The sequence below is a fragment of the Parasteatoda tepidariorum genome, chromosome 2, assembly GCF_982258835.1.
Source record: "Parasteatoda tepidariorum strain Cologne lab strain chromosome 2, Ptep-v5.0, whole genome shotgun sequence".
In the NCBI taxonomy this organism is placed as follows: Eukaryota; Metazoa; Arthropoda; class Arachnida; order Araneae; family Theridiidae; genus Parasteatoda; species Parasteatoda tepidariorum.
The window spans coordinates 1878090-1890701 of record NC_141756.1 but is presented as its reverse complement, the minus strand read 5'-3'; the positions used below and the strand labels follow the sequence as shown (position 1 = coordinate 1890701).

Genomic DNA, 12612 nt, shown 5'->3' with positions numbered 1-12612 from the left:
TCCAGACGTTTAAAAAAATCATTGATCACAGAATTTTCCGGTAATCAAATTTTCAAAGGAACTTAAAAACACAGTTTTTTTTATTTGTTTGTAAGGGAGAGCCAGATACTTTATAAGCTTATATTCATAATTAATATTCATTTTTTATCAGTAAATAGTTGTTATAATCATAAACTCAAGAAAGAAAGACATATTTATAAATTTTAATTACTTCTCCAGGTCATCATAGGTATGTGTGAAATTTTAAATATTTTTAAGTAAACTAAGAAATATTGAGAAAAAGGAAAAAAAACCTTCTTTAAATTTTTTTAATTTAAACTTTTTTTTAACTAAAAAAAATTTCCGGAATTTTGACTTGGGCTCACATGCTATTCTCAAGAGGCAATGCTTTTAATAACTTTTTTGCGCAGGCCAAGTAAAAAGACCTGGCACCTAAATACATAGATTTTTTTTCTGAAGAAGATAAGGGTGTCATCGCCTTTGTGGCATCTTAGCTTCAAAAAACGTCCTAACAATGCTTTAACTAGAGACAACATTTCATTAAACAGCAAGTGAATCAATGGTGTCTCAGTTTGGAAAAGACCTAAAAATTTATTTAATATAGCCGAAATATTTCTTTAAAAAAAGAGCTATTGGCAATTTAAATAAATTCAGTATTGAGTGGCGCATACTATTTTTTAAATTAAAAATTACTTTATTTAATTCTGTAAAAGGTAATTCAAAACTCTAATTTAACTATTTTTTAAGGTTATTGAGTGTATTTTTCTTAAAATTTAAATAAATGTTATTTGTAATACAGGGTGGCCACCCACCTGGAGAACCTTGAAAACCTGGAATTATCAGGGAATTTTTTTTATACTGGAAATATCAGGGAAATTTGCATAAAAACCTGGAAAAATCAGGGAATTTTAAAGAAAAGCTGGAAATTTTTCTTTGATAATTTTTTTAATTTTACTATTTTAAATTATTTATTAGTTTTCTTAATTTAAATTATTTCATCCATTATACCCACTTTTTTTAAACGGAAATGTATCGCCAAACAGTTGAAATGTCATCAACTCAGTGAACTTTGCTTGCATCAAAATTTGCTCCATTACAGCTCTGTTAAACTAGAATGCCACATAAAATTCTCTCACAGTTGCTAAACGAATGTAGAAACCTTCGACTGCTATGGGACTGTGCAATTTAGAAAAGGTTGTGGTGGAGGTGGAAGAAGGGATTAGGATATTAGCTTTTGTTTTTAAATTCTGTCCTTGGGCTGAATCCATTTATGGCTCAAGTTTGTTCCGATGCTTTGGTGGTAATTTTTTTCTATTTTAACAAAGTGTTTTTGTATTTTTAACTTTATAGAATTCTCCAAAAATTAGTTGGTTATAATTTAATAATACAGTAAAACTTGTGTAAGTTGACCACTTGTGGTGCATTGTTTTAGTGGTCAACTTAGACAAGTGGTCAACTTATAGAGGGGGTGGGTCATTGTTTACTTTTTAGTTTCCTATATCATGTTGCTATATATTTAAATTTTTTTTTTGCTTGACTTAAAAATTTTATTCAGAAAATATGCAAATGAATATCTTAAGAAATGTGTTTAATCCTGAATGAACTTCAATTTGATGCATACAATTCTAATATTAAACCAATATTTTTTTTAAAAATTATTTCGTCAGTTATGCATGTGAAGTGTTTAATAAATATAATTTCTTAAAATATCAGAACACGAAAACATGTAATTCGAAAACTTTAACAAAATAAAATTATTTGAACACTTTAAAATTTATTTACTACACTTAAAGATAAAAGACCATAAATACAGGAGCAAAGCATACATTTATTCAAATGCTCACTATTGCAACTGGAAGAGCAACTTTTCAACTAACACAATTGTTTTCAATGAACAGATGAAAGAAATGGTCAAAAGCTGACCCCTTACAGTTTCCCCTGATGGTCAACTCACAAAAGGGTTTAGATAAGCTTTTTACACCATTTCACCAAACAAGTGAAATTTTAACATACATTGCCAAAATGACAGAAAATTTTCTGAAATTTTTTTTTCTGGTCAACTTATGAGGGTTTTAGAATAGAATTTCATAATACTCCTAGACAAAATTGACTTATTTCAGTGGTCAACATACAAGATAGACAGGTGGTCAAGTTATAAAGGTTTTGCTTCTTCATATTATATAGGAAAAATTCCGTTCTTGATAATTGAGGTCAACTTATGCAGGTGCCCAACTTACAAGGGTGGTCAACTTGGCAGGTTTCACTGTAATAGATTTTATATTGCACTCTTTTTCTCAAAGCTTTTCTACTCCCATTCAAAGAAATCTGTGAATTATTTTTTCTCCGCAAACAAACCAATCAAAAAATTTTTTACAATCGCTCACAGCAATGTTTGTCGACAAATCGTTACAATTGTTGCATTAATGCTAATTTTTTTCTATTTCATTTTAAACTTTTACATCATATTTTAATTTTTAAAAAAGGTTTTTTGAAGAACCAACTATATATAAATATTTAATTTTACTTTTTTGTTGGTCAAATGATTTTTGATTCCAAATTTTGTATTAAAACATTAAAAAATAAATAAAAAATCTTGCGAAATTGTCAAAATAAATAATTTTTTTCAAGATGATACATTGAAAAAATAACATTTTGAATAAAATATTTTATAATATAGACACTTTTCTTGCACACATCCTACACTTTATAAGAAAAAAGAAACAAAAACCTGGAAATTTTAAGATTTTTATCTGGAAAAATCAGGGAAATTTGAAATCTGATTTGAGTGGCCACCCTGTAATAGTATATTCAACGAAAGATTAATATTGATCATACCGAATTTATGAAAATATGTAAAGAATTAAGCAAATTAAGAAAACTTTTTAATAAATTTATATTACAATTGCAAATTAGTGAATGGCCCCTTATAAATTTTTATTAAAATTTGTTACCTAGTACAGTATTTTTTAATGAAATATTAAAAAAATTAAATAATTTTTAAATGAAGCTAAAAAAAATTTGTCTTAAGTAAATTATTATATTGTCCCTGCACTCATAATATTTAACAAATCTGTGATAATTAAAAAAAAAATTTTATCAATTGTTTTAAATCAAATCATTAAGAGATCAATTAAAGTATTTTTGAATGACAAATCTAAAAAACATAAGATTTTTTGCTCCATTTAAAAAAAATATTGAAAATCTTGCCTTTAAATATTAAGTTTTTTCCTAAAAAAAATTAAGAGCACTGAAAATTTTGAAAGTAATAATACAATAATAAAATGCAAAAAGTAATAAAGTAAAATAAATGTTTAAAAATAATATGCAATTAGTGGATGGTCTCTCAGATTAAAAATTTGCATTTAAGAAACTCAATTCTTATCTTTATTAAATGAAGCTTTGTGATTCTTGACTGCTCTGAGGATCAACATGAAAATATGTACTTAGTGAATGGTCCTCAAGTTAATTCAAAGATCATGGTACTAATCTATAAATAGAATAGCACAAGAAGGTCATTTGCATGCCATTGACGATGGCACTTCAATAACGATGAAATTAACAAGAGAAATAAAATTTTCTTTTGCTATTAAAATTTGGCAATGTTTAGCTAGTCCCTGAAAATTCAAGAGAAGTTTCAGTTCCATTTCAGAGGAAGAAAATGAAGCCTGAAATTGAGAATATCTTGCAAAATGAAGTAGAGTTGCACATGAGAGGGTAAGAATCCTTCCCAGTGAATCCAAAGCAACCCCCCACATGGCAGTAGCTTGGTTGCCCCAAAATTGTGACTCGGCGATACACAGAGGAAAATATCCTTTTTGGCACAATTTAAGACAACTACTTCAATTTGGAGCACCAATGTAATCAACAAGATTTTGATGAGAAAAATGCTATTATTACCTTAATTCTACCATTTATATGCTCTTTGTATTTTATTGTTAAAATTTAATGACTAAAAAAATCTCCATATTACTTGTCATATTTACTGATGATGACTGAACAGATAAGCTGTTTACATTTTGCAGTCACCAAAGTTCAATACTTTTGCATAGTGTGACTTTTTTTATTGATATTAAAAATGCAAAATTTTACAATTAAATGATAAATTACTTATTAAATATTGCATAAAATATTCATATGTATACATAAATGAAAAATAAAATGGGGTCATGAAACTTATATTAAAACAGGAAAATGCTGTACAGTTGACGATTGGTAATTAGTTAAAAATAAATGTGACACTTTGAAATAAAACGAGAGATGGAAGAACAAATCTTTACACTATATACAATGCAAATTTATTCAGCTATTACAAGCAATAATTGTAATATTTGCACTTTTTTTTCTAAAGGTAAAAAATATACAAATTTGGAATGAACTGTGAGTCTCGTTCCACTAATTTTTAGAAATCAAAGCACTTCTCAATCGCGCTCTGCTTCATCCTTTGCTTTTGAAGAACTAAAATGAAATAAATGTTTCACTAATATGAATGTAATAATATATATATTTTCTATGATAAAAATAGCATAAAGGTCACATTGTATGTGCACATTGAAGAAAGTTGCTGCATGAACCATTTCCAAACTAATAACTTGTAATACAGACTGAACAAAATATATATATGCAAAACCACAAAATAAATTATTAAAAAGAAAGGTATTATTTGACACAGATACTTTATATCCAACTAATAAAGGATATATATTACATATGACTGATAAAAGTGCATGAATTCAGAAAAAGGAAATTTTAAAGCTAAGAAAGTAATATGCTTGTAGCCAATGTTATTAATGTTTTGCTGAATGTTCAAGATAAAAAGAATAGTGAACTCATGGCTGTCATGGAAAGTAACTTTTGAAATCTCAAGCATCACAGCACTTGAATATTTAAATGAAATAAATGCATAATTTTAAAAATATCTAAACAGTGTGAAACAACCATTGAAAAATGTTCTACCTTGTGGCTGAAGGCTGCTTTCCACCCCCTTTTTGTAGCTTACTTATTCTTGCAGCCCTTAAGGATGAAGTAGGCTCATTTTGTACATCATTGTATTGTGTAGTGAGGAAGGCCTAATGACATAAAAATAGATTAAGAAATCAGTCAACTTAAGGTAATTCATGTAATAAACTAAATTTGAATAAAATGTAAGAGCATTTCTTTTTAAAATGCCAATTTTTTTGACATAAGTAAAGAAAATATCAAAATAAGATTTATAATCATGTGCTAAAAAGTTTGAATATTAAGGGTAGTTTTTAATGACACGAAAAAGTTTATGCACAAAACTAAATTTATCAAGCTGTTTTAAGAATTTCTACGGCAGCATTTTATTAATAGTAAGAATGTTGTGTTTAAAATAAGTGGATTCATGAAGAAGCCCCCCCCCCCTAAAAACATTTAACCAAGAATGCATTTTTGCCTTTGGTAGTGGAGGCTAAAAGATTTCTTTAGAATCAAATGAGCAAAGAGTCTTTCAGTTTTAGCCTTTTAAAACGCTAACGTAACTGAACTAACTATCTAAATGTTAGAGTATTTCAACAAGGTAATGTATTCAAAGTAAAAAAATATAGTTTTTGATAGTTAATAATTATTTAAAATAAGACTTAAAAATTTTTACATATAGTTTTGAAATTTTAAAAAAAGTTCAGCTTCATTCACTAGTTTATTGATGAAAAAAAAAATTTTTTATTGATAAAAGAAAGAAAGATTATTGTTGAATTTATAAACTTAGAAAATAAATTATATGAAATTAATATTTTTTTACAAAAAAAAAAAAAACTTATAGCTTATCAACAGTTAAAACTTTTTTTTTAAAAAAAAACTGATAAAAATACATATATTCTGCCTCATATCAAATAATAAAATCTTAATAGCCTCTTACTTAGATGGGTGTTTGTTCACAAGAGGCACAATTTCAAAGTCTTCTTGAAAAAAAAAATCCCTGAATTCCCTAAAATTTTACTGATACAATAGAGAACCAATTATCCGGGATGCTCCCGGAGGTCTGAATTTCCCGGTTTATTGGACTGACCAAAAGGTGTCATTAATCAATGTTTTATCAAACCCGAATTACAAGGAAAAAGTGGAAGAAAAAAATTATGGTAGAAAAATAACATTTAAAAGAATAAAAAAATGTGCAAGTTTAGACAAGAAAAACAAGTTTAAAAAATACAAAATTCTCATACTTATTTTTTTAAAATAATTACAATTCATAAATTAACTAATATAAACAAAACCAATGATTAAATAACGCAATATTAATCTAAATTAAAACAACACTTGAAAATTATAGAACTGAAAGATAGTTAAAAAAGGCACTAGCATAAATATTAAAACCCGGAACGGAATAAAAAAAAATTTTTATTTTAGAAACATAAGCCGGAATAAGTATAACTTTTACAGATTAGTATAAAGTTTCATCAAAAATTGTCAATTCTATGAAAATTACAATTAGTTGGAAATATTAAAAAGAGTATACCTTTATTTGGTCTATAACATCTGACTGCATTTCTACAGCCATCTTATAAACATCGTGATCAGAACTATTGTACATAATAGCATTTTGGAACATCAGAAGCATATCACGGTGGAATTCATCTGTTGTTCGTATCGTACCATTATCAATGTTCTTCTTAATCAAAGACAAGTCCATAGGTCTAAACAATTCAAAAAACATTATTCAGTTTTAATATCCCCCCACATAGTTATAAAAAAATTCACCTAATATGGAATGGAATTAATGGGCAAAACTTTAAGACGATGCATTATAAGGGTTGAAAATTGTATTTTAAAAAAAGTCACCTAATTGTAGTATAAAATTACTATTTCAATAATCACAAGAAAACTTAGTAACAGTTTAACTATGCATGATTCCATAATTTGGAGACACTTCCAACTACGCAAATCTTTATGAAGTACTCTATTTCCCCTCAAAGTTTGGCCCATGAATTCATACACAAGGTATCTGCTACATTTTAGATTTTTAAATTCATGATTTTCCATGATTAATTCCAAGAATTTTTCATGACTTAACGAAGTAGACAAAAACGCAACAATAAATTTAAAAAAGCATTATAAAAACAATAATTGAAATGATAGGTATAACCAAAACTGTTATACTCTGTATCTTCATATTTATAGATTTTAAAATTAAAAAACAGTTAAGAAAGAGTTGAAACAATAATATAGCTGAAAAAAATATAAAAGCAAATAATTTTTTTCCCTTTTTTTCTGCAGAATTATATTCTAAAGATACTTTTCTTGTTCATCAGAAAGGAAAGAAATACTCCTGATTTTTCTGTTCTCATTTTCAGAATAAAAGAAACTCACCAATGACTGGTTTGCTTAAACTAGAATTTTAAGTTGATAAAATAATAAAAATTGTTAAATCACAGAAGTTTAAAAGATAATTCGCTCTAGAAATTATGTTTTTTCTTTCACTTTTTGAAAGAACACCATAATTTTTAAAGAACATGATAAAATCATTTTATATTCTAATAAAATATGAGGGAGTGGTGATTTTTGTTAGGAATTCAGATATATTGGAATAGGATGAAATTGGGGGGGGGGGGATTTCATTTTAAAAATTAGATTTTTCGGAGGCCTAAATACATGACTTTCTATGATTTTTTTTAAAAAAATGGTAAAAATCATGACATTTCATGAAAAGTTTTGTTCAATACTGAAAATTATGACTTTCCAGGTGCGCGGATATCCTGCATACATATCAAATCAAATTTTATTGTAGAAAACACAAAGTAAAAAGTATACCTGTAAACAATACTTGAATATCCAGGAGCAACATCATTTGTTACTTTTTGAAGAAAAACATTTGCATACCTAGATGAAAAAAATTTCTCTTAAACACATATGAATAGTAGAGATTATTAACTTGGATACAGCGGCACTTTAATTAAGTTTGAATATTCATTATCTTAATATCAGATGCTAATAAAATAAAGAAAAATAGAATATATAAAATCTCAAATAATGCACAAAGCTGGAAAACTTGACTCTATAAAAGGACATAGTTTCAGAATAGAAACTGTCATTTTTAAATCCTTGTATTTTTGAGTGTCTGAATGTGTTTAAAGAAATAGGTTTAAGAAGACAATGATATAAAAAAAAGATAATGGTGATGAAATAAGTTTTTAAATTATAATACAGAGTAAAGTCGCGTATCCGGAATCGGTGGGACTTCCAGAAGTCCGTATAATAGATTTTTCCGTATAATTGACCCCCAAGGTAAACAAAGCTTAAAATGATTTAATAAACGATCTGAATCTAAGAAGCAAAAAATAAATAAACATTATTTTTAAGGGGAATAATGTTTTAGCATTAGAATATCTAATCAATCAAATATAAAATATTAGAAAAAAAATATTATTGCTGAAAATATGGAAAACGAAAAAAATTTAATGGTTACGAAAATATTAATCTGCCATTTTGAACTAGAACAATTCAAGCAGGAAGGGGAAATTCATGTCATTCTGGAACAAAGCTTAAAATGATCTAAATCTAAGAAACAAAAAATAAATAAACATTATTTTTAAAGGGAATAATGTTCTAATATTAGAATATCTAATCAATAAAATATGAAATATTAAAAAAAAAATATTGCTTAAAATATGGAAAACGAAAAAATATTGACATATGAAAATAATAATCCGCCATTTTTAACTAGAATGATTCAAGCAAGAAAGGGAAATTCCCGTCATTCATTAAGGTGGGTAGGTGGAGGAGAAAAATTCATTTCCTCCTTATTTGTGAAAGAAAATAAGTGTAAAGAGGAGATCATTTAAGTTGAGGGTGGGGAAGTAACAAATTATTGTTTTCTCTCCAATCATTGGCTATCAATCAAGCATAAAGGCAGGGCACGCTGATCAGATTCTCTTTATTTTTTCTTCTATGACTGAAAGAATCTGCTAAAGAAAGAGCATTACCCCCTTCCCCCCCGCCTCCTAAATATTACATGGTATGGGGAAGAACGAATGTTTTGTTTCTCAAGGATGTGTATCCTTTTAGACCTATTCAAATTTTCCATTTTGACTCCTCCACCTTAACGCTTACCCCATTTACCCTTTTCCACAGTATTTCTTCTTTCAATAAAAAGGTTCCAGGAAATGCCTCTTTAACTAGCCACCTGCATGGGAAAGGACGGGGGGGGGGGAGGGGACTCAGTTGCGGTCTTTTGAAAACAAATTTCCCTCTTTTTCCTACATTCCAAGGGAGGAGCGTCACTCAATGATCTTGGTAGATCTTCACTTCCCCTTTCTGGTGATTTATGGGTTCGATGCATAAATCAGAGGTTCAGTGCAATCTTGAAAAAGAGAAAATGTGTCAAAAGACCTTTTATTTTTTTAAGGAAAGGGGAAGATGGAGAGATGTTTGTTTATTTCGATTGTTAAAAAGTGTCCCGGAAATCGACCCTTCCGGGAAAGGGACGTCCGGATATGGGACATTACACTGTAGTTATTTTTCATAAAGAATGAAATTAACACTATAGAACATGAAATAAACATTATGTAAAATTTTAAATATGTTATACATTATGTTAAAAGTATAAAACATAATTTACCAAACATAACATAACATAAACATAATTTAAATACCAAGAATAAGGATGAAAAACATTTAAAAAAAAAAACTTATTACTAAATTATACAACCCAATATTATGGATAAAAAATTTATGATGTCAGATATTAGATATTTAATAATGTAAAAAAATTAAATAATATATAATAAATTTTTTTTAAAAAAAACTTAAATATATAAATTATTTTAGCACATTAGTAGCTACACAGTACGTTGATAGATAGGATCTCACTTGTCCGAAGTGCAAACTTCTTGGACTCCTTTGGATGGCTTGTATCAGAATTCCTAAAGAAGCTTGGGAGATACTTCGACAGATGTTACGCGAGCTGTGCAATTTGCACCCTTGTTGTTCTTTGCAATCTTATTTTCTTAAAATCGCAGAATGTATTTCATTACATGTTTTAAGTAGCTAAGCTAAGTTCATAGTTTGAAATATATGTTAAATAAAATAATTTACCTTTGTTATATAGTAGTATGTTAAATAAATTAGTTTATCTTTGTTCCTGTCTGGTACCTTTTAAATACCATCTGAAGCTATCTTTTGGAGTCCATGGATAAATATAACAAGAGAACCGAGCCTAGCTTTCTACTACAACAAATTGGTCTTAAGATGGTTGTTGTAGGTCATTTACGTCACACTAGAGCTGCACAATGGGCTATTGGATGTCAGGGAAACATCCCTGAGGATGATCCAAAGACATGCCATCACAATTTTGATCCTCTGCAGGGGGGATGGCACTCCCGATTTGATAGACTGACAACCTGCAAGTGAAGTCTAGCACTTTACGGTAGCGCAGTTTTAACGAGGACCCATACTGCACACCCAGGGTCCCTACACAGACTAATCCAAGTGGTCACCCACCCGCACACTGATCGCAGCCAGTGATGCTTAACTTCGGTGGTCTGCTGGTAACCGTGTCTTAACGATCAGTCCAGAAGCCCTAAGATGAAAATTTAGTATTTGGAACAAATGCAGTTGCTGAATAGAATGTTTAAAGAAACACGTTTTTTCAATTGTTTCTTTCATTCTGAGGAATTTTGGTTAGGAATTGAAAGTTTATCTTTGTTCTTCTGAAATACCTTCTTCATTTAGAGTCAGTGCAAAGGTGGACTTAGGAAAAATATAGCTTGTAACCAGAGGAGCATGCCCAAGCCTACTATACGTTTCTCAATTTTTACATAGTCTTTTACTTATCATATAAAACAATTTTTCTAACACTTGAAAGTTTTGATGATTTTTTTATTTAATTTAAAATAATTACTATTGTTAAAAAAAGGCAGCCTTGCTCCATATTCTATGTAAAAAGAAATAGTTTCTTGATTATTAGACTAAAAACATTGGACTAAAGTGTACAAATCAGTTAATTAGTGTTCAGTGGTTTAATTTTATACATCTAAACTATATTTATGAAAAAATAGAAATAAAAATGTATAAGTTTGAAAATATGTGAAGCAATTACTTATGACAAGAAGCTTCTCTTAATACTATATGGATTGCTTTTTTCCAAGCTTTATATTCAGCAGATTCTCTTTCTTTCCTAAAGAAGAAAGAAACTTACGTAAAATAAAAAGTCATAAAAGAAATAACAAATGAAAAAAATAAAGGTCTAACATTATATGTATAACAATATGAAATTTTTTGGTTTTGAATATTCTCCTCAAAGCAGATATACAATACTTGATACAAATTATATACTTAATGATTTTTTTTTTAAATCTATACTCTTCATTGAATTTATATAATACATTGGATACTTCATATAGAATATATTTTTGACTTAATTCAATGAATCAGTATTAAAAATTTTGCCACCAAAAGCCAGTTCCGTTTATATAGATGATAACCTGAAATATACCAACATCGCCCAAAATTTTTATTTTGCTTAAGTTTTATTTTTGGTTTCTAACAATTTAGTGTCAAATTTCTTTATAACGTCTCTTCTTAATCTGAAATTCAATTTATTCCCTTTTTTTTTTATAAATCTTCAATAATTTTATCATGTTAAATTTACATAATTTTGAATTTTATCATGCTAAATTTGAAATTGTAAGATGTCCCCCATTGAAAAGATTAATTCAAACTGACGTTATTGTGTGTATTTTTAATGTTTTTGATAATTGCTGCTAAAAACAGCATGTTTGTATTCAATTTGTGCCAGAAAAATAAAGTGTGCGCTTTAAGTATGTTCATATGCTGCCTATTTCACTTTTCAACACTTTTGGTGAGTACAATTTGTTTATTGCCTAATCAGTTTCATTTTTTAGAATCAGCGAATTTAACATTTGGGTATTTGTTCGTCATTCAGTTTTCTCTAGGCTATTTATATCATTACATTTTATGTTATGAGTTGTTCATGCAATTTGCTCTCAGTCAACCTCACTCGATTTTACTAAACATTTGTTTACAATTGTAAAACTGGATTGACAAACCAGCAATTTTACTAATGACTATCAATTAAACTTCATGTAATTTCTGTCATCAACTATTTTTGGGCTTATTAATGAGTTATTCGTAGTAACTTTTGATTTCATTTGTCTGCTTGTGAGTGACACAATCACGGATTTCCATAGTTATATTGCATGATGCAATTGTTTAAATATTTATTGGCAATATTCTTTAGCGTTATTCAAAACAATGATGTATGCATACACTAAATAATATTTGAGTATTTTTTTTGTTTTCACCCTATCAAAAAATTATTTATGTAATAATTTTGCCACACCTAATTCTTCAATCTAATTCTTATCTGTCATCAATATAATTTTCAATTCTAATAAACCAGAACTGTTAAATAAATGTTTTAAAATGAACATCAAAACAAAGCAAAAAATTTTAGGCATGATATAATAACAAAACAGAAATTTACATAAATAGTTTTGCATTAATAGCAACATAGTATAATTTAAATTATAAATTTGTGTGAAAACAATGTTTTTGAACCAAATAAAGATGACTAACATTAAGATGTTTTGAACAATGAGATACGATATGAAATATGTAAAATGATATTTGCAACTTACA

General features: G+C 28.0%; 1 protein-coding gene across 2 annotated transcripts in view; it reads right to left on the bottom strand.

Moving 5' to 3' along the window:
* Positions 1-4272: 4272 nt before the first annotated feature.
* Positions 4273-12612, bottom strand: part of LOC107451879 (uncharacterized) — a 77405-nt gene continuing 69065 nt past the window's right edge. For both annotated transcript variants that reach the window (XM_043050110.3, XM_043050109.3), the window contains 5 exons: positions 11051-11128; positions 7765-7833; positions 6473-6650; positions 4954-5066; positions 4273-4455 (listed from right to left, as the gene is read on the bottom strand). In XM_043050110.3, coding sequence (XP_042906044.2) covers positions 4419-4455; positions 4954-5066; positions 6473-6650; positions 7765-7833; positions 11051-11128 — 475 coding nt within the window. In that variant the 3' untranslated portion in view covers positions 4273-4418. The remainder of the gene's footprint in view (positions 4456-4953; positions 5067-6472; positions 6651-7764; positions 7834-11050; positions 11129-12612) is intronic.